The 22,536-nt window shown below is 54.7% G+C and overlaps 1 protein-coding gene across 2 annotated transcripts in view; it reads left to right on the forward strand.

Moving 5' to 3' along the window:
• The window catches only part of ESPN (espin), a 78,113-nt gene that overhangs the window by 3,255 nt on the left and 52,322 nt on the right, over positions 1-22,536 (forward strand). For both annotated transcript variants that reach the window (XM_073316602.1, XM_073316603.1), the window contains exon 2: positions 3,672-3,865. In XM_073316602.1, coding sequence (XP_073172703.1) covers positions 3,672-3,865 — 194 coding nt within the window. The remainder of the gene's footprint in view (positions 1-3,671; positions 3,866-22,536) is intronic.

The following is a 22,536-nucleotide window of genomic DNA, read 5'->3' on the forward strand; positions in this document are numbered from 1 at the left end:
TGCAAGGGAGAACGTGAGTGTGGAGTTACATTCTCCCGCACTGTGTGGAGAAGATCACTCAGGACTGGATGCAGCAGGACTTGCCCTGCCCACTCCTCCCCTCCAAACGCACACGATGCGTTACAAGTCCTGCCATCTCCAATAGCCAGTCTGCTGGAGCATCGCAGACACTGTCTCCTCCAGTGCCCCATTCAGAGGCACCAGGCACCTCATCGAAATTGCGCAACACTTGAAATTCCCTGCAGTCTAATGACCTTCAGAAACCTCGCCCTGGACCCAGAGGTGATCGGGAGGAATGTACTCGGCAATTCAGTGGCACAGGGGCTGAATCTAGTTTTTACGCAGCTCGTATTGTATTTACATACAGTGGCTCTTGCATATGAATGTTATTGACTTCAGCAGGTGTTTACTGGAGCCCAGACCACAGGGTTTGGCCCTAGTATATGCAAGGATAAAACCAAATAAAGTTACTATTTCCTCTAGGAGTTCAGTATCCCCAGAGCATCTGGTGTGTGATTGCTGGGGCTGGGTTACTCAGCTTAAGCTAAAAGAAAAGGAGTACTTGTGGCACCTTAGAGACTAACCAATTTATTTGAGCATGAGCTTTCGTGAGCTTTCGTGATGCATCCGATGAAGTGAGCTGTAGCTCACGAAAGCTCATGCTCAAATAAATTGGTTAGTCTCTAAGGTGCCACAAGTCCTCCTTTTCTTTTTGCGAATACAGACTAACACGGCTGTTACTCTGAAACCTATCAGCTTAAGCTCTGTTTGTTACTGTTCTTGTCAGTCAGGCAGTCAAAGTTCAGTGATCAGATTAAAAGCTGGCCACAAGGCTGGACCCAGTATTTCTCTGTGGCCCAGACATTGCTGAACCCACTGAAACTAACGACAAGCACCCCAGATTCCTTCCGCACAGCGTGGCACGGTTTTGGAGGCAGGAAGGCTGAAATGTAAATGGTTCATGCCTTTGGGTAGCACGCTGCATTCTGTCTGAGTGGTTCTTTCACCTCAGTATGCAATCAGTGCAGACACTTGAGGGATAAGCTGCTTGCATGATGTGGGTTGAGAGGTGAAAACATGTGATGTTCCTGTGATTTAAAAAGCCATCTGAGGAGGGGGGAGAGATGATCAAGCTGGAAGGACAGGCTCAGCACAATTAGGAGCCATCTTGGACGAATTCCACTTGCTGTTCTACATTGTCATGAGTGCTGGTGACCGCAGTGGGGCTGTGCCGTAACCAAGGGACTGCATGCCAAAGCAGCCAACACAGCATTACTCTTCTGCTGTGGCCATGCAGTACAATGCCAGCTTTCCCTGGGGCAGGACCAATGGAGTGGTGGAATGCCGTTCCCATTAACAGGCAGGTCAGTGCCCAGGAAGAACAATCAGCAAATTATCCATTCACGGGCAGAAGTATCAGTTAAGGGGATGGCTGAACATACACTCCCAAATGTGCTCTCAGTTTAAATGTAACAAATTACTGGGTAGTAGGTCTTGAGTGTCAGTGGGTTGCACATACATTCCCATGTAACTAAGAGGTGCTGTCATCTCCAAAGATCTGTATGTTGCTATTTTTAAATAGCCCCTTCACTTTCACCTGGACGTACTACAGCAAGTGGAAACGACCCAGCTCATGTCTCTGCATTAATGGCTAAGTGCAGTTTTGCTAGCTCCCTACATTCAAGAATCATGAATCAGGCCCCAAAGCTCATGAGGCCAGCTTTAAAATCATGAGATATTAAAAGAATAATATATGTTGGATTATTGTTCTTTGTCTTCTTGAACATGTGGCCTGAGTGCACCATAAAGGCCAGAAACCACTCATGCATAGTGACTTACCCACAACTGAGGCATTAAAGAACCTTTTTCATATTCACATGCTCAGATTGCCTGGCCACGTGGGCTGGAAACTGCCTTTTTGTTAATGAAAGCTCAGATCCTCGCATAATCACCTGACTCCAGGAGCTGGGTCTTTAAGTCAAACACCCAATATCATGAGTCTTGCAATAAAATCACTTGAGTTGGCAACACTGTGATTAAACACAGCAGGGAGAACTTGTTTAATCCTTTCTGCTCTGGGATTTTGATGAGAGTCAGTTTCCTGAGATCAATACATGAGGGCTGAGGAAAGGGCAGGGGCTCTGGTAACTTGTGCAGGGCAGAGCTGTAGGGCCAGGGCCCGGCAATCTGAGCATGTGAATATGAAAAAGGTTCTTTATTGCCTAAGTTGTGGGTAAGTCACTATGCACGTCTTACAGCAGCCACATCTCTCCTCTTCAGTAGCTTAGTCCCATTCCTCACCTTCTTCCGACTTTGGGGTTCTAGATGCCCCAACAGCATTTCTTGCAAGGTCCTAGCTTGTTGTCGGAGTTTTGTAAGTCTCCCCAAAAGCACTTGGGTTATTGCACTATGTGAAAAGTCACCAGATGAGAAGCTGGAAGAATTAACAGGCTCAGATGCTGGGGCAAAGCCAGTGTAATTGGGTCTCAGCAATGTTAGTAGTCATGGAACTTTCAACGCTGACTTTGTCCAACCAAGGCCTTGTTCGCAGAAGTGCACGTCCTTCGCGACTGAGCAGGCCTAGCGTTTGGCACAGGTTCAAGGTTCCCTACCTGTTCGGCTCATTTCTTTTTTGAAGTTTCTCAGGAGATGGCTAAGGTCCCAGACCTAGTGCTGTACTGGGCTCTGATGCCCTGATTCCAGCTCTTATTCACGATGAGTAGCTCTTACGCATGCAGATAGACCCAGTGGGCCGAATATTCCGGCCTGGCGAGGCTGGGAAGGGAGAGCGAAGCTCTCCTATCCTGAGGCCCTTCAGAAGCTGCTTTGTGGTTTGTCCCTGCATGGCTTAGAGCAGCCCATGGTGATGCTCTGGTGCTGGGCTCACTGGACCACAGCCCTCGCACCCAGCCCTGTATACTGGTGGCTAAGGGCACTGCGTCAGCTCTGTGGGGTTCCTCTGTGTCGGGGAGTGTCAGGAGTGCAGTCACAGGGCGTTCTGTCTGGAGCAGCACAAAGGGATGAGAGGTGGGAGTTCAGAGGGTCTCACAATATCCAGTGTTTGCTTCTAGCCTGCACGTTGTCTCTCTGTGCCCCCAAGACTGGCAGAGTGGCAACCACGTTCCTTTGGATACTGGCTGCTTTGCTTTGTGTTGCTTTAATAGCTTTGTGCGGCTCCCTCTCCGCATGCCCATCGGTTCCCATTTCATAGGTGGGGGCTCTCCTGCAGCTGTTCTTGCCTTCTGCATCTGTGAGCTTGGTGCTACTGAAGGCCTCTCTTTGTCCCCAGAACTGGTGCAGCCTTCCCCCCCCCACACTCCACTCTAGCCCTTGGCCTCTCGGCTGAGTCTCCCGAGAAGGATGCTATTTATTTATTTAATACCAGGTGTGTGTGTGTGTGGGGGGGGTGATGTGGACACCAGGAACCTGGCTCACCCCCTGAACGCGTCTCACAGAGGCCACTGACCATTCGTGCGAGACGCTCGGTGCAGGATGGCGCTGCAGTTTCCCAGATTTGCAGCCATTGATAAAGCACTGCTGCTAACCAGGGTCGGAGGATCTGCCATGGTTGTGTGCATCTGAGTGGGCAGTCCAGAAAACCTCGCCACCTACTCATTGAAGCATCGCGAGGAGCGGATCGTAATAGGAACTGTCTTGTTTCGTTTCTGCAGGACACAGACAATTCCGGTGCCACCATCCTGCATCTCGCAGCCCGCTTTGGTCACCACGAAGTAATAGACTGGCTACTGCGATTTGGAGGCAGTGACCCGATGATAGCCACGGACACAGGAGCGTTACCTGTTCACTATGCTGCAGCCAAAGGAGATTTCCCTTCATTGCGACTTCTCTTAGGGCACTGTCCAAAGTAAGAGAATTTTGTTTGTAGGGGATGGATTTGCAGGGAGTTCAGGTGGTTGGTTTTGTGTGTGTGTTGGCCTTGTCAGAGTATCTAGAGCAATTATAGCGTTTAGTTGTTCTTCAGCTTGTGCACAATAGAAGTAACCCAGGTCTTGGGTTTATGGAGTCCACACTGCTAAAGCTGTAATTACAGCACTGCTAACATTTCTGTAACTTTGCCCTCCCATCCTGTAGTGAAAATTAATGTGCCTGATCTTATGGCAAATTTGCACATTCATATTAAGATTCCCCTTTTTATACATTCGTACAATTTTCATCTGATGCATGGTTACAGCTAGTTTTATTTTTGTAAACCAAGCAAAAGGGCTTTCTTACCCAAGGAAAGATTCCTTAGGATCTAATTCTCGAATCAAATCTAATTTTCCTTAGATTGTGAATTCCTCGGTGCCAAGACTGTTTGAAAACATGGTGGGCATTGCTGAAAATAAATACTAACAAGAACATAGTAGCAAATTTCAACGTTAACTTCAGATTCCAAGTCGTATGAGTTTTTCGAGTGTAGTGTGAGTAATGAGAACCCTGCAATGCCTGGATTGCTAAATCCATACGTGCGGATTCTCCACCCCGTGGGACCTGGCTGTAGCCACTTACACCGGTGCAAACTGCATGTAAAACACCACCAGGGAAGAATCCTTCCTACAGGTGCTGGAGAATCTGGCCCATGGTGTGTCTTGCACTGGTCAATTACATTACAATCCTTTTGAGTCTCTTTAGTCCTTTCTTCCACAAGTGGCAGGATACTGTGTAAAGTGCTTGCTGAACTGTATGTGCCCTGTGTCTTCTGCCCTAGGGCCCCATCCTGCCAAGGCTAGTGCAGGTGAGCGACTCTATTCACAGGACTTGAGAGCTCTCAGCTGAATAAAGTTACTCACCTGCCTAAGCCTTTGCAGCATCTGGCCCTAGTGAGGCTCATCTGGCTTGGACACAAGGCCATTCAACAAACAGTCGGCACAGAGCCTGCTTTGGCTGCTAAAAGAATTGTTCTCATTTGTAAAACCTGGGCTTGCTAACAACATGACAGCTTTATCACAGTGGGAAGTCAAACGTCCGTTCTTTATTACCCTAGTAACAAAGGGCAAGAGGCTGGATTTTCACTTTTGATGGAAATATTGCTCCCTGTTGCAGGTGGGGCTGAGGAGGATTTGTTCCCTGCGCTTTTGGAACTGGGCGATAACACAGTCGCCTTTGTCCAGGCTATAGTTATGTAAATGGATTAGGCTGCCCTGCAGGATTAAAAAGGCTGTTCCAATGTGTGGAAAGACAAGCTTCCGCCTTGTTTAAGGAATGTAGACTTGTGAGAGAGGGCTGCGGACGTCAAGGCCCCTGTGTGTTTTCAGGTGACATATTGTGTGCATGGTAAAGTCCGGGAGTACTGGGGTACTTTTCATTGGTTATTACAGAGTAACCTCAGAATTCCAGGGTGCTCTGAAAACAAACCCGTTCCTGGGCCAGTGATAGCCAGCGCTGCTGGTTATGGCCTAGCATGGCCCTTCCATTCTAACTCCTGCTTTCTGGTGCTTAGAACTTGCCCAGATCCAAGCTCGCAATCAAACCCCATGATGTTGTCAGAAATTTGGGACAAGCTCACTGTTGACATGAGTGTGGCTCTGGTGACTTCCAGGGAGCTCTGCCCATGTATGCTGTGTGTGTGTGTGTGAAACCCATCCTTATGTAGAGACAGCAGAAAGTGTAGGGAAGCCGTAAATTCCACATAAATCCTATAGTGGTGTCCAGACCTAGGACTGGCCCTCCACGGAGGGGGGAATTTCACCTGTGCTGATAATCTCTGTTCTCTGACCATGAGCCTCTCTCTGGGTTTAATGCTCCCACCTGGTGATTAAAACACTTAGACGTCTGTCCCCAAAATAGCTGCATTCTCTTTGCAGCTGGGAATGGGGGTCCCAGCTCTTGACCGGGACCCTATACAAGTTCTCCCATAGCCTGCTGGATGTGGAGCCAAAATGCTAGAAGGTCAACAAAGAGCAAATATAAAATGATCAGGGGTGAGAAAAGCAGGTTACCCAAACATCATGGATCTGTGCACTGCAGATTACACAACTTCTAATCTTATTTTCCGTGACGGGCTGGAGGACGGGGTTATAAATACCCTGCAGCTCTTTGGGGAACGCGCATGGTAATTAACGGTCACTCACTCGGGGACTTTTCCCAGAAAGATTCTTAACAATGCAAACACACTTTTGACAAAGCGGAACAGAATCAAATTCTCAGTAATGACAACATCCAAAATGCAGCCACCTCTGGGTCTTTAGTGAGTGTCAGCAAACCCCGCCCTCCCCCCTGAACAGCTCCCACTCATGTAGCAGCAGAATGTGGGAGAACAAAGTAAGTCCCTTCCAGTGTAACTCCTGGCAAAAACACCAACCCCCCTACCCCACCCCACCCCACCAACTGGGCGCAGGGACCACAAGGCAGCAAGCGATGATTCTGGGTCATAAATAAGGCGCCAACAACTCTGATAACCAAGCACCATGATGAAAAGTATATGGTGGGCAGGGCATAAGACGGGCAGGGGAGGACAGCCACATGAGCCAGATGTGCTCTTGTGTGTCCAAGAGCATTGCACAAGTCTGGGGCCTTTCATCGGCCGGCAATGTGCACTCCAGATCCCTTGGAGAGGGATGTCAAAGCTGGTTAAATCTACCCAGTTTTCCCACAGCAACATACAAATGCATTCGAGGCCTTGGCCAAAGCCAGTCTGCAAATCATGGCTCAGGATAGCTTTCAACTGATGCACTGTCCAAAGAGAAGTGGTGTGTTAACTCATGGGGTTGGCTGGGAACCATGTGCTGACAACCCTAGCATTGACTGGAGGTCTGAGAGCACCCACAGGACAGGATTCCTGCAGGAGGTGGGGCAGGCGTGTCAGCTATCGCTAGCTGCATTGATCACGGTGAGGGCCAGGACAGCTGTGTGGCGGGGCAGGATACCCTGGGATGCCCAGGGACACAAAACCCAACCCTTCCTTAGCGCTGGTAGCAGACAGAACTGTCCATTGCTTGTGCGATGGCTGCAATGGAAATACAGATAGACAGAGACTGTCTCTGTTTATTGATAGGCATTTCTATGGTACTCAGCACCAGCCTTCACTCTGCCCCTGTATCCTCACCCACCTTCCACCCGTGGGACTCTGTGTGTGTTGGGGAGGGGTCAGGATGACCTTTGTGCCATGCTGGTCAGGGGCTGCCACGTTTGTCAGCAGATGTTTCCCAGCTGATGGGCAGTGCAATGCCCAGGACTTAGACAGGGCAGGCAGAGGGGCCCTGTGCTCAGCATCTCTACCCCTTCAGATGACGCCCCATAGCTGATGAAAGCAGTGTGCTGGAAGGCTGCCGAGCAGGACACATCGACACCCCAGCCCCATCGTCCCTCCCTAATGGACAGGCCGGCAGACGTCTCTCCGGTGTTCCAAAGCCCATGGAACCCAGAACTGCCCACGCCTGCATTTCCCTGGGGATGGAGAGAGCTGCTGAAAGGGACCAGTGGAGACTGATGGGATGTGAACTCGAGACAGGAGAGCTGTCCGGGCCTGTGGAGGTGAAAGAACACCCTTCATGGGGCGGGCAGGCAGTTGCCAGAAGAGCAGGAGGAATATGCCTCCTGCAGGAATGTTTGCAGGGGAAACCCTCCTCCTCTGCTGGTTCATTAAAACCCCTCCCGGGAGAGTTCGAAGTGGGGAATTTTCAGGGCAAGGGGCTTGTGTTGTGAAATATTTTGAAACCTGACGGATTTTGGGTGGGGTTGTGGGCGAAAGGCTCCTGCCCCCAGCCCTCTGCGAGGCCCCAATCGAATCAGGAGAGTCAGCCCCTCGGGTAGCGGGTGGGAGGTGGAAAGGGTAGGGAGGAGTGAGCCTGCTGGCACTGGGTAGCAGCATTGCCCTCTGTTTGGGGGCTGGCTGTCTCACCTGTGCAGTGCTCCCCCTCCCCTCGCCCTAGAGAAATGGGCCTTAGAATAAAAGGCCTCAATGTGGAAAACACAATTCCTGGGATGGCTGTGTCACTGCGGGCTGGCTGCTTCAGAAGAATCAGGCCTAGGTGTGTGCTGGAGGCTGGATCCCAGATCTGGCCTGGCCTAGCCAGCCCTCTGTCCCTCGCATGGCTGGCGGAAGGACGGGAGTTTCTGCCACAGGCAGACGCATGGAAAATAACAAATCCAACCCCCCACATCCAGGATTGTCTGTTCTGGGTCTACCCCAAAAGCAGTGGGGGAGAAGGGGATATTTGTGGGTAGGAGAGAGAGGCATGGCAGGGCTTTGGCTTCTGAGAGCAGAGGCAGGTGTCTGAGGTTAGCCCCAGAGTTATCGGTTATTCAGGCCGAATGTTAGAATTTGAGGCTAGAAATGCTCCCCATTTCACAAGGAGGAGATGAATCTGAACGTCATTTGGGTGTCACTCCAGCCTGGCCTTGTGAGAACGGCTGTAAGGGCAGCAGGAAGCCTGGCTTGCTCCACTTTTCCTGCTTTCACAGGAACGGAGGGAATTCTTCAAGTGCTGTGTAAGAAATATTTACCACTGGCGGATTTTGCAGCTGCTCTCTCAAAGGGACGTCCTCACTCAGCCTCGCATGCCACTGCAGAAGCTTTTGAGAGCTGTGTGTCCACCTCTGGTAGTGCTCAGGCAGGCAGGATCCTTGTGGGTGCAGCAGCTGGCGTGGGGGGGCTCAGAGTGCTTGAAACCTTGGGTCTGGGGGTGTGAGGTGATCACAGCAATAGCTAGGCCAGGAGAGGATTCTGACTGGCTAGGGGAAGTTTAAATAGCCAGGCTCTATGGAAAGCCAAGATAGCAAATGTAAAAGTATCCCACGCCCTTTAAATGCCAAACCTCCACCCAACAGGGCTTCCTGCAGCCAGGTCTAATCTGTGCCTCCTATCAGCCAAGCTCCAGAGCTCCCCGTCCCACTGCTCCCAGGCTCTGGCCCTCCTGGAAAGCTGCCTGCTGCTAATGAGGCTCCCTGCTGCCCCCCACCCTGCTAGCTAGCAGAATGCACTGGCTTTTGAAGAGATGCTTTAACCCCATCCCTGCCGGAGCCCGCTTGGGTCTCTGCTCCCCAGCAGATCGCTACAGCAAGCCTGACTATAGAAACTTTGCGAGCCCCGGGCCTGCCTGCCAATGTGACAGGAGTGTGCTGGACTCCCTCGGGTTTAGCTGCATGTGACTCATTGGCTACATTCTGCGTACCCCTGCTGCGGAAGAATAAAAATCAAGAGCTCCAGCTCTGAGCCGTGCTAAGGCCCCTCGAGTGTTTCCATTCGGAAGCGCTGGCAGAGCCACATTGCACAAGCCTCATGAGGGGTTTGATAGCATGGGCTCGCTACGGCCGCTTTTTACATACGCAGGCTGGAAGAACCGAGATCTAGTGAGAGCAAAGCCTTTGCTGGCTTGAAGCTGACCCGTTAGTTGATGACAGATGACTGGTGAGGAGGCTGCTCTAGAACCCCCCTGTGCATTGTCCTCCCGCACATGGAGTCAGTGTAAGGTCTCGTACACAGGTATGGAGCCAAGCCACTGAGTCACTAAAGTATTCACTGAGGTTGGGAAGCGAACTAGGTGATGGGCCAGAGGACACACCACTCTGGCCCTGGGGACACACCACTTGGTCTTTGCTCTGCCGACGGATGGTGTGTGCAGAATCTCATCTCTGCACTGGGTGTGTTATGGAGCAAAAGGAACACAAAGACACGTCAGAAGGTTGGTTAGACAGTCACCAGCGCACGTTCCTTGACAAGACAGAGTCGCTGGAGTGTCTGGAGTAGTTTTGCACGTTTTGCTGTCTATTATACACATCACGACTCTGTTTGTACAAACAAAGGAAAGGGCCAAAATATTTTTCTCTTTTAAATGAACAACAAAATGTGGTTTTAATGTTTCCACCCCACGAATTGGCTATTACAGCTGGAGAGCTTGAAGTTAAGATCAAGAGGGAATTTACCCTGATTGCTTTCCCATAAGCAGCAGCCTTTCCTTTGTGTATATTTTATATCCTTAATGTAAAATCTTAACCAATTATTGTAGTAACCATGGCAATTGCTCTCAGACGCCGTCACTGCTTTGGGACCAATGTGTGTTCAGGCAAAAACTTTAACAGGACCCTCTCCTGGTGCAGCCACTGCCTGCAAAGTCTTATGCAACATGTGTGTGCACCTTTCCTTGGCTGCCCTGGACTAGCGGCCTGCGGATCAGGTTCATCCTGCAATCCACTGATCTGAGAGCAGCGCAGCAGCAGCTGCTGCTAATGCGTTGACCTGAATATTCCCTGAATTCCAGCTATAGTCAGCTCCCCTGGGGGCCGGAAATGGGGTCAGCGTGCAAACGTATCGGATTTTCACAACTGAATGAGTAGTGTCCTGACTATGCCCATGCTACTGTGGGAGCACCAGAACGAGCATGACTTGCACAAATGCACCCCGTGCCCTTTACGTTTACATACTGTCTCCAGCACAGGGAATCAGACCCTTCCCAGCAGATTAACCCATACAGGTAAATACAAGTAAACTAAGTGGATTACAGTGTCTCAGGCTGCTGGCAGTGCAGAGCTCGCTGTGCAGCTTCTAGGCGAAACACCTGAGCCCAGACAGGCGAGGGAGCACACTAGGAGGCTGCACGCATGGTGCCCTAGTTAGGGACGGGGCAAGGCAACGCAGATGAGCTGGAAAGAGTCAGGGGCTCCACTGGGGCAGGGAGGTTGTTCCAGACCAAACTCACAAACTACAAATGGGAAGCTCGGCAGTGGAATCATTGACTGTCCATGTAGTAAGACTCCCAGCAAAATCCATGCAGGTGATATGGCAAAACCCCAGTTATCAGTGGGAAAAGACTTCACAGTCACCCCCCCCCAACTCACTCAACAGAAGAAGGGTCCCGGAGTTTTGCTAAGTAGGCTCTTAATTAAGCATTTCTTGGTCACAGCCCTTTTACATTTAATTTTATGCTTCTCCTGCAGTTACTTTTGCTGTGAGCACCTGCCGCCTTTAGTTAAGAAATCCCATCAATTATTTACTGCTGTGCTCACAGTACTTCCTGCCAACTGCCCGATGGGAGGCTCCATTACAAGCCTTGAAATTCTACCTCTGGGAGCCGCAACACCAGCTAACGGGCAGGCTGCAGCGTTACAGTTCAAATGGGGAGGAACGACAGTGTGTTTGTATCTGTATTGCAGACAAAAGCTGTGCTGAAAGACCAGGAAAGGCTGCAAAGTCAAGCACCCAGAAGCTAGGAAATGCCAGAATTAAGGCTCCTTTTTGCACCTGAGGAAATCAGTAACTGGTAGTAGTAGAAGGTTTTTATCTTCTCTGTGGACTAGTCACGAGAGGGCAATGAGCCGCACCATTTGCCAGGCAGCAGGGGAACGTTGGGCCTCAGGAATCCTGGATACCATTCCATGTTCTGGACAGGAGTGTTCTCTAGTGGCTACAGACCCTTTTGCCCCCTCATTCCCCCCCCCACACACAGACACTCAGACACACCCTGCCCCCTGCCCCCTCCAGTTTGTTCCTGTTACCCACCACCTGGCTTTACCCCTGCCCCCACCTTCTGCATTCACATCAGATTACTTCCTCCTTCTCCGCCATGCTGCCTGAGCTTTTGTGAACTGATTTTCTGAGCTCAGAACCTGGCCAAATTTGGTGGATTTTTACAGGGACAGGAGCCTTCCTGAACACAGAATAATAGCCCATGCTCACCCCCTGCCCTGCTGCTTTTCAAGGGCCTGCTCTGGAACGTGAAGCTCCTCAACAAAACAGCTGTAAAAATTTTTTTAACCTTGACCAAACAAACCATATTTTTCCTTTATTTCGTTTTTCATAGAAGTGCAGGACTGGCAGGGACCTCGAGAGGTCATCTAGTCCAGTCCCCTGCACTCAAGGCAGAGCATGGACATGGCTGAACTGATTTTGCTGAAATTTACCCCAAAGAAACAGCTTGAGGCAGATGCCTGGTCTGGAAAATTTCAGCCCAAATGGTTATAGCGTGACAAAGTCATAAGCAACTGCAAACAGGCACTTCTAATGGAAAGTGCTGGGCAACCTAACTACGCTAACAGAACGCTAGGAACCATCAGGAAGAGGACAGATAAGATGACAGTAAATATCCTAATGCCACTATATAAACCCACGGCACACCCACACCTTGAATACTGCACCCAGGGCTGGTCACCCCATCTCAAAAAAGATATATTGAAATTGGGAAAAGCACAGAGAAGGGCCCACAGATGACTGAGGGTCTGGAACAGCTTCAGCAGGAGGAGAGATTAATACGACTGGAACTGTTCAGCTTGGAAAAGAGACGACTGGGGGAGGAGATGACAGAGGGCTGTAAAATCACGACTGCTGTAGAGAAAGTGAATGGGGAAGTGTTAGTTACCCCTTCACGTAACACAGGGGTCACCCATTGAGATTAATAGGCAGCAGGTTTAAAATAAACATCAGGGAGTGCTACTTCACAATGCACAGTCAGCCTCTGGCCAGGGAATGTTGTGAAAGTATACACAAAAGTATAACTTGGTTCAACAATGAGCTAGATAAGTCCATGGAGGATAGGTCCTCCAATGGCTATTAGCCGAGATGGTCAGGTACGCAACCCCACGTGCTGGGTGCCCCTGAGGCTACCCTACACCGTATGTCGGCAGAATGTATGTGGCTCAGCGGGGTGAATAAATCACCCCCCTGAGTGATGTAAGTTACACCGACACAAGTGCTTGTGTGGACAGAGCTTCTCCCAGCAACACAGCTATCTCTGCTTGTTGGGGCTGGATTCATTAAGTCGACGGGAGAGCGGCTGATAGTTCAGAGAAGCACCCAGGCTCTGGGACGTTCTTCTGAATGACTCTTTACGGTGTGCCAATTGCTAGCACGAGTGTGTGGGACTCCCCGCCCCTCTGAGTGTCTGTTGCACCAGCCAAGCCACAGGACAATAGCTGGTGGGGGTGGGTCTGGCTTTTCAGATCTCATTCGCCTGGGTTGAGTGAGATGCTCAGGGGGGATGGGCATGAGCCAGCAGGCTGCTGGGCCAGCCCAGAAATGCTGGTTTCATGCTCTTTGCTCCCAGAAAGCCAATCCCTTGGGCTTCTGCAGGCTGAGCTACCAGGAGAGACTCCATTGCTGGGATGCTGGTGCCACCTTTCCCTCTACCTCCTGGCACAAGGGGAAGCATTCCCAACAAGCACTCCCTGGCCCTCCGAGCAATGGCTCGTTTCCAGAAGGTGGCATACGTCTGAGCTCAGGTGCCAGAGTTCCTGGGTACAAGGTGGACCTGCTGGCCTGTCTGGCCTCACCTGGTGGCATGGGTGCCAATGAGCGGTCTGCCCCTTGTATTTCTAAAGGATCCTTCACTATGGGCACCTGCTGCTAAGTACCAATCTGACACATTGAACCCCGAAATGAACTATAGCTTCCAGCTGCCAGACTGTGGCGCTCAGAGCAGGACCAGGCCAATCCCGCCCTCTCTACTGAGTTATTTCTGCACTGGGGAGACTGTATTCTAGGGCTGCTTATTGCAGCAAACAGTGAGACGTAAAGACCCCTAGGTTTGCTTTTGGAGACATTAGCCAGCTCCCGCCTACATGCTGTCCCCAAGCTGGGGCCAGCCTGAAGAATGCATTAAACTTTAACGATTAAATGAATTTAACTAGTATTATTAGCAACAGTAATTTAAGTTATTAATAGGCTGCTGCACTCCCGCCGCTACCAGGTTAGTTCCGTTAAGTCTCAGGACGTTGGATGGAGCTCTCTTGGTTCGGGCCTCCTAAGCCTGCCCCTAATCTGCACACTTTAAACCCGCTCCCTGCCACAGGCTCAAGCTGCAGGCTTTGTCTCGTTAATTCTTAATCAGCTTGGCTAGTGGCCATCGCTGGGAACAAGTGGCTGGTTTCCATCCCGCATTGTTTGCTGTGATCACTATGGTAACCGGCAGAGCGAACCTGTAGAAAGCTAACCTGGATGGAGGGCCAGGGCTGGCTCTCCTTCGCCCATGTGCCCCTGTGGTCTGGGAGTGGGCGGGGAAGGGGACACGGCCTACTCCCCTGGCAGAGGATAAGCCCTGATTATTTGTAGGAGAATCTGGTGCAATCCTCTGCCCCTCCCCTCCTTTAACTCTGCTCCCTGCCTCTCCTCAGCTGGGATGCTTCCCCTGCCTCCTGGCTATGTAGCACCTCCCTTGGTTTTGCTCCCCCTTAGCGGCTGCAGACCCCTCTGCTGAGCAGCTCAGATACAGGAGAATCAGGGGAGCAGCCTGAGGCAGGGAGGGATTATCAGCAGCCTGGGTGATGGTAGGACAAGGGTTCGTGGCCTGAGCGAAGGAAGGGAAAGTTCAGGGACAAGCTCTCTGGAGCACAGGAGAGAGGCTGCCCTCTTGTCCTGGGGAGCAGCAGGAGTCCAGCCCTTCCAGGCTTCTTGCAGGCCCTGGCCATGAGCCTGGGCCTGTCCGGGGATCGTGGCCTCAGAGGTTGTCTCAGTGTAGGCCGGAGGCAGTGGGGCAGCCCCCGGCGCTAAGCACATGGCACGTCTCAGCCTGCCACGCTGGGTTGGCGGAGGCAGCCTAGCATGAAAACAGGGAGAGAACGATGCCCACTGGATTCCCTTTGCTCCTGGACACGTGCTTCGCCCCTTGCGGGCGGAAAGAGCTGGAGATCCCTACTAGGGTGAAATTCGCGCCCACGCAGAAGGACAGGACAAACTTGCACCACTTCAGACCTGCTCCAGTGGGAGTGGGGTGATGTCTAGGCCTGGGACCACTCCCCGGAGAGCTGCCTCTTTTGGTGACAGGAAACCCCCACTGCGCTGGCAGCTGCTCCCAAGCACTCCCGTTGAGCTGCAGCAAGGGGAGGCGGGGGGTCTCGAACCGCAGGCTGCAGCGACCCAGCTGATAATGACACTGCCCATTACTGTGTCTGTTCCGGCTCTGAGGCTGCTGCTTGTCTCACTGTCGCCTCCTGGAGCTGGTGCAGAGCAAGCTGTGCTCTGCCTGGGGGTTGGGCAACGCCTGCCCAGTTTTGCCCCCGTGTTTCTTGCAGCCCATAGCCACTTCAGAGCAACTCTAGCTATCGAACCCCCAGCACAACGGAGCAGGTCCCCTAAGCAACGATTTACCGCAGTCTGTTAGCCTGGCAGCAGGCACAGGGCTGTACCTTGTGCAGCAGGCTCCTTCTGCTCGTGCAATGAGGCGATATGGCGTATCTGAATGGCAGCAGGGCCCCTGCTGGGCTGAAGGAGTAGGAGCCCCCAGTGGAGCGTGCTCTGAAATGCCCGGGCGTGATCAGCACTCAGAGCTGTTCATTCACCCATGGGGACAGCGAGTTCCAGGCATTCCTGGGCAGCGCCAGCTCCTCGCAGGGTCATTGGCACATTTCATCCCAGACGTAAAGTTGCCACTTGCAGCAAATGCCGTTTCGGGGTTTCAAAAGGACATTTTACCTTGTTCAAAATGGCAACACTTTGCTTCCGGGGCCCTTCAATTTCCCCAGCAGTCAGTGCAGGGGCACCTTTCACCCAGGGTCTGGGAAGCAGAAGAAAGGCCCGTCCCCATTTGCCAAAACTTGGGTCATAATCCAGCCCATCCCCCAATGTTTTGCTGGAGTTGTTTTTTAGCCTGGAGTCTGTGAAGTGGAGCGCAGGGTTTGTACTTCAGATAACGGCTTGACCCCTTCCGCCTCCCGCTGGGCAGCGCCCGCCGCCAGTCGGAACCGAGCAGTCGAGCCATGTGCGCACAGGGATGTTTCCAAAGCCAGGCTCATGGCCCAGGTTTCTGCACCTGAGCAGTGTTGCACCGTGTACCCTTTCCCAGGTGCCCTTTGCAGAGGCCGCATTCCCCCGAGTCCTTCCCAGCATCTCCACTGAACAGAGCTGCCGGTTCGTTCCTCATGCCCTTCTGGCTCTTGCGCCTGGATTGCTCACATTCTGCCCACGGGAAATGGCAAACCTGAGCACGCTCAGAACCAGCCCCAGCAAATGTGATATTAGCGCTCCAGGGCCAGATTCTGCTGTCACTGCCACCTGTGTAAATCAGGAGTAACCAGGCTGAAGTCAAAGGAATTGCACCAGAGGAAAACCAGCAGGCGGTCAGAGTCAGGCCCTGTGCAGGTTCACTCAACACAGTGACCATGACCCACCCATCTCCCCCAAGAGGTGACAACACCGGGTGCAGCTCTGGATGATGGTGGGTTTAGCACAGACCGTCAGTGCTGCCAGGGTATTAAACAGACCGGGTGTCCCATGGGCAGACCAGAGAGAGCTACAAAACCCAGCAGCTGGTGCGGAGACAATCCGGAGGTCACTGGCATATGGCAAAGCACTTCACTCACACATTCAATTTGCCGATAGGCCCAAATCATAGGCTGCATTAAGCAAAACTGAACCTGCACAGATTAACCCATTCTAGATTACTTGGGAACTGGCAATTATGGATTTAAAATGTGCCCATTCACACGATTAGCAGCTAATCCGGTCAAGTGCCATTAGCCGTGAGTTAATTAACAGATTTAAAATGTTAAAAAACAGAAGAGCACTTAAGTGCTACCCACATGTGGGCCCTTTGCCTGCACATCCATATGCTGCTCTGGAAGCACTGGCCAGGAAGCCTGCGACAGGCGTGGTGGTGGGCACGGGGTGGCAGGAGCTGTTGGCATGCAGAGGCGGCGGTGGGCGTGGGGCAGTGGGCATGGGATGGCAGTGTGTGGGGGTGGCAGGAGCTGTTGGCATGCAGGGGCGGTGGTGGGCATGGGGCAGTGGGCACGGGGTGGCAGTGTGTGGGGTGGCAGGAGCTGTTGGCATGCAGGGGTGGCGGTGGGCATGGGGCAGTGTGTGGGGGTGGCAGGAGCTGTTGGCATGCAGGGGCGGCAGTGGGCGTGGGGCAGTGGGCACGGGGTGGCAGGAGCTGTTGGCATGCAGGGTCGGTGGTGGGCGTGGGGCAGTGGGCACGGGGTGGCAGTGTGTGGGGGTGGCAGGAGCTGTTGGCATGCAGGGTCGGCGGTGGGCGTGGGGCAGTGGGCACGGGGTGGCAGTGTGTGGGGGTGGCAGGAGCTGTTGGCATGCAGGGGCGGCAGTGGGCGTGGGGCAGTGGGCACAGGGTGGCAGTGTGTGGGGGTGGCAGGAGCTGTTGGCATGCAGGGGCGGCAGTGGGCGTGGGGCAGTGGGCATGGGGTGGCAGTGTGTGGGGGTGGCAGGAGCTGTTGGCATGCAGGGTCGGCGGTGGGCGTGGGGCAGTGGGCACGGGGTGGCAGTGTGTGGGGGTGGCAGGAGCTGTTGGCATGCAGGGGCGGCGGTGGGCGTGGGGCAGTGGGCACGGGGTGGCAGTGTGTGGGGGTGGCAGGAGCTGTTGGCATGCAGGGTCGGCGGTGGGCGTGGGGCAGTGGGCACGGGGTGGCAGTGTGTGGGGGTGGCAGGAGCTGTTGGCATGCAGGGTCGGCGGTGGGCGTGGGGCAGTGGGCACGGGGTGGCAGTGTGTGGGGTGGCAGGAGCTGTTGGCATGCAGGGGCGGCGGTGGGCGTGGGGCAGTGGGCACGGGGTGGCAGTGTGTGGGGGTGGCAGGAGCTGTTGGCATGCAGGGGCGGCGGTGGGCGTGGGGCAGTGGGCACGGGGTGGCAGTGTGTGGGGGTGGCAGGAGCTGTTGGCATGCAGGGGCGGCAGTGGGCGTGGGGCAGTGGGCACGGGGTGGCAGTGTGTGGGGGTGGCAGGAGCTGTTGGCATGCAGGGTCGGCGGTGGGCATGGGGCAGTGGGCACGGGGTGGCAGTGTGTGGGGGTGGCAGGAGCTGTTGGCATGCAGGGGCGGCGGTGGGCGTGGGGCAGTGGGCACGGGGGGAGGGGTGTTGGCGGAACATCCCATCCTGATTGACTGCAAAGGGCTGGTTCCAGCCTCCCTGGAGGTGTCACCGCCTGCCCGCCCAGAGAGGGCACGAGACCCTGCCCCTCCCGCTAGCTCCCCACACATGGAAGCAGTGACTGTGCTCCCCACAGGTCGCCCAAGCCCTGGGTCCAGGGCAGCCGCTGCACCTCAGCTGCAGCCTCAGCCCTTCTCAGAGTTACAGGGATCAATTATTAAGGTGCCTGGGATCTTTTGGATAACAGAGCAGAGTATTTATTGCTCTTCCTTCTTAAAATATTCAACAGGTTTTTATTGAGGGCTCAATGACCCAGCTCCCTGTGGCAAGCCCCAGAGCCAGCGTATTCTGGGGGCTCTGTAGAGCCACTGGCTCCAAGGGCTGGTTTCTAATTGGCAGCCCCCCAGGTGTGTTCCTAGCATGCGTGGCACTTGGGCTGGTCGGAGCTAGCACCAGTCGCTGCATGAAATCCAGCGCCGGCCGGCTAGGAAATGAGTCTGGGTGGTGGCTGCAGATCCCCTTGAGCAGGTCTCCACACCCGGGAAAACACCGTCCCTGCTGGGCAGTGGGGCTGCGGTTGGCAGAGCGCCCTGGATACACGTGCAAGCAGGAGGCACCCCTGTGCAGGGGCCCTGGCTGATCAGGAGGGCGGCTATGGGTGAAGCTTGTGATGCTGCTGCCCGCTGCCTGCCGCGGGTTTATCCTGAGCAGGCCGCGGTCCTCTCTGGAGCTGCTCTCAGCCTGGCATCCGTCCCGACCTGTTCCCTCAAACCCCATGCAGAGCGCATGGCAGTGACCCAGTGACCGGCTGCTTCTCTCTCTGCATCCCCCACTACCTTCAGTGCCACCTCCGGGGCCCAGTTCCCTTCCCACCTGCCACGGCCTACAGGAGACCGTGCACCGACATCACATTCTGGCCTCGTCCCTGGTGTAACGCCCAAGGCCCTAAAATAGACCCCACCAACAAGCAGCGGCTCAGTGGTGACAACTAGGGCTGAAGGGGAAATCACCAAATTCCTATTCCCTGGCTCCCCCAAGCCGTCGCCTCCTGCCCCTCCCTTCCCCCCCCCATACATTGGCCGGTTTTCCTCCTCTTGTGTTGTGTCTCTACCAGCCGCACCGTGGCTTGACAGCCTGCTCAGTAGCAGTGCCAGGCCCCCTCCCTGGCAGGATGGGCTTCGCCTGATCGCTTGTGTGGAGCTTTTACAATCCCAGCCACAGCCCATTTGCCCACCCCCCTGTTGAGACAGGGAAGCAGGCTGGAGTTCTCTGTCCTACAGCGACTTGCTCTGAGTTCCCGGACTTGAGGCAAGGCCTGGGCAGGGAAGCACCGGGCACCGCGGGCTGAGTCATGCTCGGTGCAACTTCACTGAATCCCAGGGATTTACATCGGCGATAGATTTGGCCCAAAGCTCTTTGCTTCTAATGATTGTGCAGAATAAATGTGCCCTTTTGGGGCCAGTCAGTCTATTTGCAAAGTTGCAGCCATGGCTTGTGGCTGCAGCTGGGCGATGGATTCGCACCGCTCTAGTGCTGTCCTGTGGTGCAGGCTGTGAGCGCGTGAGTCTCTGCAGCCTTGGGGCGGGTAACCTGCAGCCATGTGCACTGGAGGGAGGAAGGAAGCCGTAGGAGAGCGCTGAAAAGAAATCCTCAGGAGCAATGGGCTGCAGCTGTGAGTTCAGGTGCAGGGGAGCTGCCAACTGTACGCTTAGCGCGGGTCGATGTGGTGCCGGACCTGGGCATGAGCAAGTGGAGAGAGAAAAGGGGCGGGGGACGGAGGGAGTGGGGCGCCTGGCACCTGAGGACAGCCTGTAGCCCAGCTGAGTGTAGTTACCGCCTAGATACTGTCCCTAGGATTGTTGGCCACCAGTGGTTAGCAGCAGGCTACTAATAGCAGACCCTTGGTAGCCCACTGGTCTCGATTTATCCTGACATCACAGGGCTTTCACTGGGGGAATTTCTTCCTGGTAAAGTGCTGAGCGCTGGGCACCTGCCTTCAGCAGAGCGGCATCCCGTGATCCCTGGGACCCAGGCTGGGTCCATGCAGGCCTGGCCCGTCGGCGTTCCCAGCCCCGACGCAGCGGATAGCAAGCGCGGCTTTCTCGGAGTTGGGCACTGCCCTAGGGAGTTTCACTGGCCCTCTGTGAGTGCTGGGGTAGTTTGAACAGGTCCCCGTGGCTTTCAGGCCGCTGAGCCCAGAGACCGCTCCCTGGGAGAACGGTGTTCAGAATAAGCTCTGGGTGGAGCGAGTGGGGCTGAGCAGAACACCCCTCCATGAGCAGGTTAACTGCTGAGAGAATTGCTGCAGTGTGTGTCGGGAGGGGTCTCCCCCCATTCCTAGCTCAAGGAGGGCACTGCCGCGTGGCAGCTCTGTTCCCGGGCTGTGCTGCCGGCTTGCCACGTAGCCTCGGCCCAGCCGTCCGCTCTGTGTGCCTGTTGGTCCCGCTCTCAGAGGAGGAGGAGAACTGTTCCCGCCACCCCGGCTCCGGGCAGGTGGCGCTGGGGAGACATTCTAGCGCTGGCAGGGAAAATGCCAAGGGTGGCACTGCCCTGCGCTGGGCCTGGGGGCCAGGTGTGCTCAGGGCATGGCCTGGGGAGGGGGCTGGAGTGAAGGAATTCTTTGTGCTTCATTGCACCCCACCCCAGCAATCCTGGTCAATCCCTGTGTCTGCCGGTGGACTCGGGGGCACCGGGCTGTAGGCGAGGGCCTGACTGGGCAGCACCTCCCATGCCCTGGCATTGCTGTGTCCCCACCTGGCATTAGCCCCCAGCAATAACACGTCATGGGATTGGTCAGCTCAGTGCCAGGCTGAACCCGTGGAGTGTGCTGGGGGATGGGCGAGGCCTGAATTTGGACCCGTTTGGATGAGCCCCCTGAGCTGCAGCGGGTGTCCTGCATTCATGGCCGGCTATCCCGAGGGATGCCAGCCATTGTGTGGTGCAACTGCTCCTGGATCCCAGCTGAGCTCACGTCTCAAGAGCCCTTGCTATGGGAGGCTCCCCTCGCTGTGCCAGCTGGCGTAGGGCCTTCCCAGTTGAAGGGGCATTGCTCGCCGCTGCCTAGTGCTTGTGCCCAACGCTGGCATCTCCTTCGCTCCCCTTTCCCAGGGCGAAACTCACAGTTCTAGGCCAGCTGTCAGGGCCTGTCGTACAGCGGGCTGCCCAGCCGTCCGTGGTCTGCGTGATACTGCGCAGTGCAGGGCCCTGCAAAAGCAGCGTGTCTCAAAGTGGAGTCGTACTCCATGCAGCCAATTGCTTCCCCTGGGGAGGGAGAACGGAGACCCGCCACCCTCTCAGCCCCTCCCCCCGCAGTCCGTACTGCAGGCACCGGGAGCGGTGCTGGTGGAAGGAGTGTGGGATCTGGCCCTCATGCCCATGGCCACTGCCACGCTGCCGCTTTGCCCCACTGCACGGCAGGGCTGCACGGGGCTTCGCTGCGACAGGATGGGGCTGGGGGGATCTGCGGGCTCTGAACACCGCCTGCCCATCGGCACTGTCAGGGCCGGGGCACCAATGAGACTGCGTACGGAAGTGCCAGAAGCCTAAAAAATAGCTCATGACCATATTAGCACATCCCCGCGGAGCGTGTCTGAGGCAGGCCCTGCGGAGCCCTGCTCCGAGCCGATCAGCCAGGGACAGTGGCGGCCCTCAAACCGGCCCATTACCGAGCCTGGACACTCAGGGCGGGCTGGCGGGCTTTGCCCCCCTCAGCTCACTCTCTGCTGCACTTCTGGGTCCCAGCTGAAAGGGAACCAGAGCTGTGAGCTGAGGGGGAGCCCACGCTGCCATGGGGGCCTCGCCTTGCACCCAGCCGGAGGAATCCCAGAGCTGAGGCGATTCTGCCAGCTCCTCTCGTTGCTAACACTCGGGTTGGGCGTATTGTTCAAGCCACCAGCCCAAGTAATTACTGTCATGGAGTCCCCGGGCAATGCTCGGGAACTGCTCCCTACGAAGCCAGGCAGGACTCTGGGGAAGCCTCCTCTCTGTGAGCAGCCTGTCTTCAGGACACACAGCTCACACAGCTTCCCCCTTCCTGGGTCTGACCTCGGAGCATTCAGCCTCCTCTGCCCCTCCGTGCGCTTCCCACAGCGAGTCCGCCCCGGCGGGGTCCTGGGGAAGCCAGAGGGTCCTGCCCCCCAACTCCACAGTCAGACAGGACTCTCTGCCAGCCAGTAAAACAGAAGGTTTATTAGACGACAGGAACATGGTCTAAAACAGAGCTTGTAGGTGCAGAGAACAGGACCCCTCAGCTGGGTCCATTTTGGGGGGCAGTGAGCCAGACAACCACGTCTGCCCTTCACTCCATGTCCCCAGCCAGCCCAAACTGAAACTCTCTCCAGCCCCTCCTCCTCTGGGCTTTGTCCCTTTCCCGTCACCTGATTCCTTTGTTCTCCAACCCTTTAGCTCTCACTTTGCAGAGGGGAAGGGCCCAGGCCATCAGTTGCCAGGAAACAGGGTGTTGGCCATTCTCTGTGTCCAGACCCCTGCACACACCTGCCTTCCAGGGCTCTGCAAGGATCATACACCCTTACCCCACCACCTAGATACTTCAGAACTGCCTAGGGGAAACTTAGGCAACCCCACAATATTCAGAGCAAACATTAAGAACAGTCCCGCTTCATCACAATTACATTGCTGGGTGGGTTCTTCATCATCCCAATTATTTCATTACAGCTTCTTCCTCTGCTGTGATGGGCAGGGCCGGCCGCAGTGTCTGTGTTTATTGGACGCCTAATCTGCTTATTTGAAAATACTGCGAAATTGCAGTGTCCAAAAACAGCCGAAGGAACGAG

Source organism: Lepidochelys kempii, chromosome 18 (assembly GCF_965140265.1).
Source record: "Lepidochelys kempii isolate rLepKem1 chromosome 18, rLepKem1.hap2, whole genome shotgun sequence".
Taxonomy (NCBI): Eukaryota; Metazoa; Chordata; order Testudines; family Cheloniidae; genus Lepidochelys; species Lepidochelys kempii.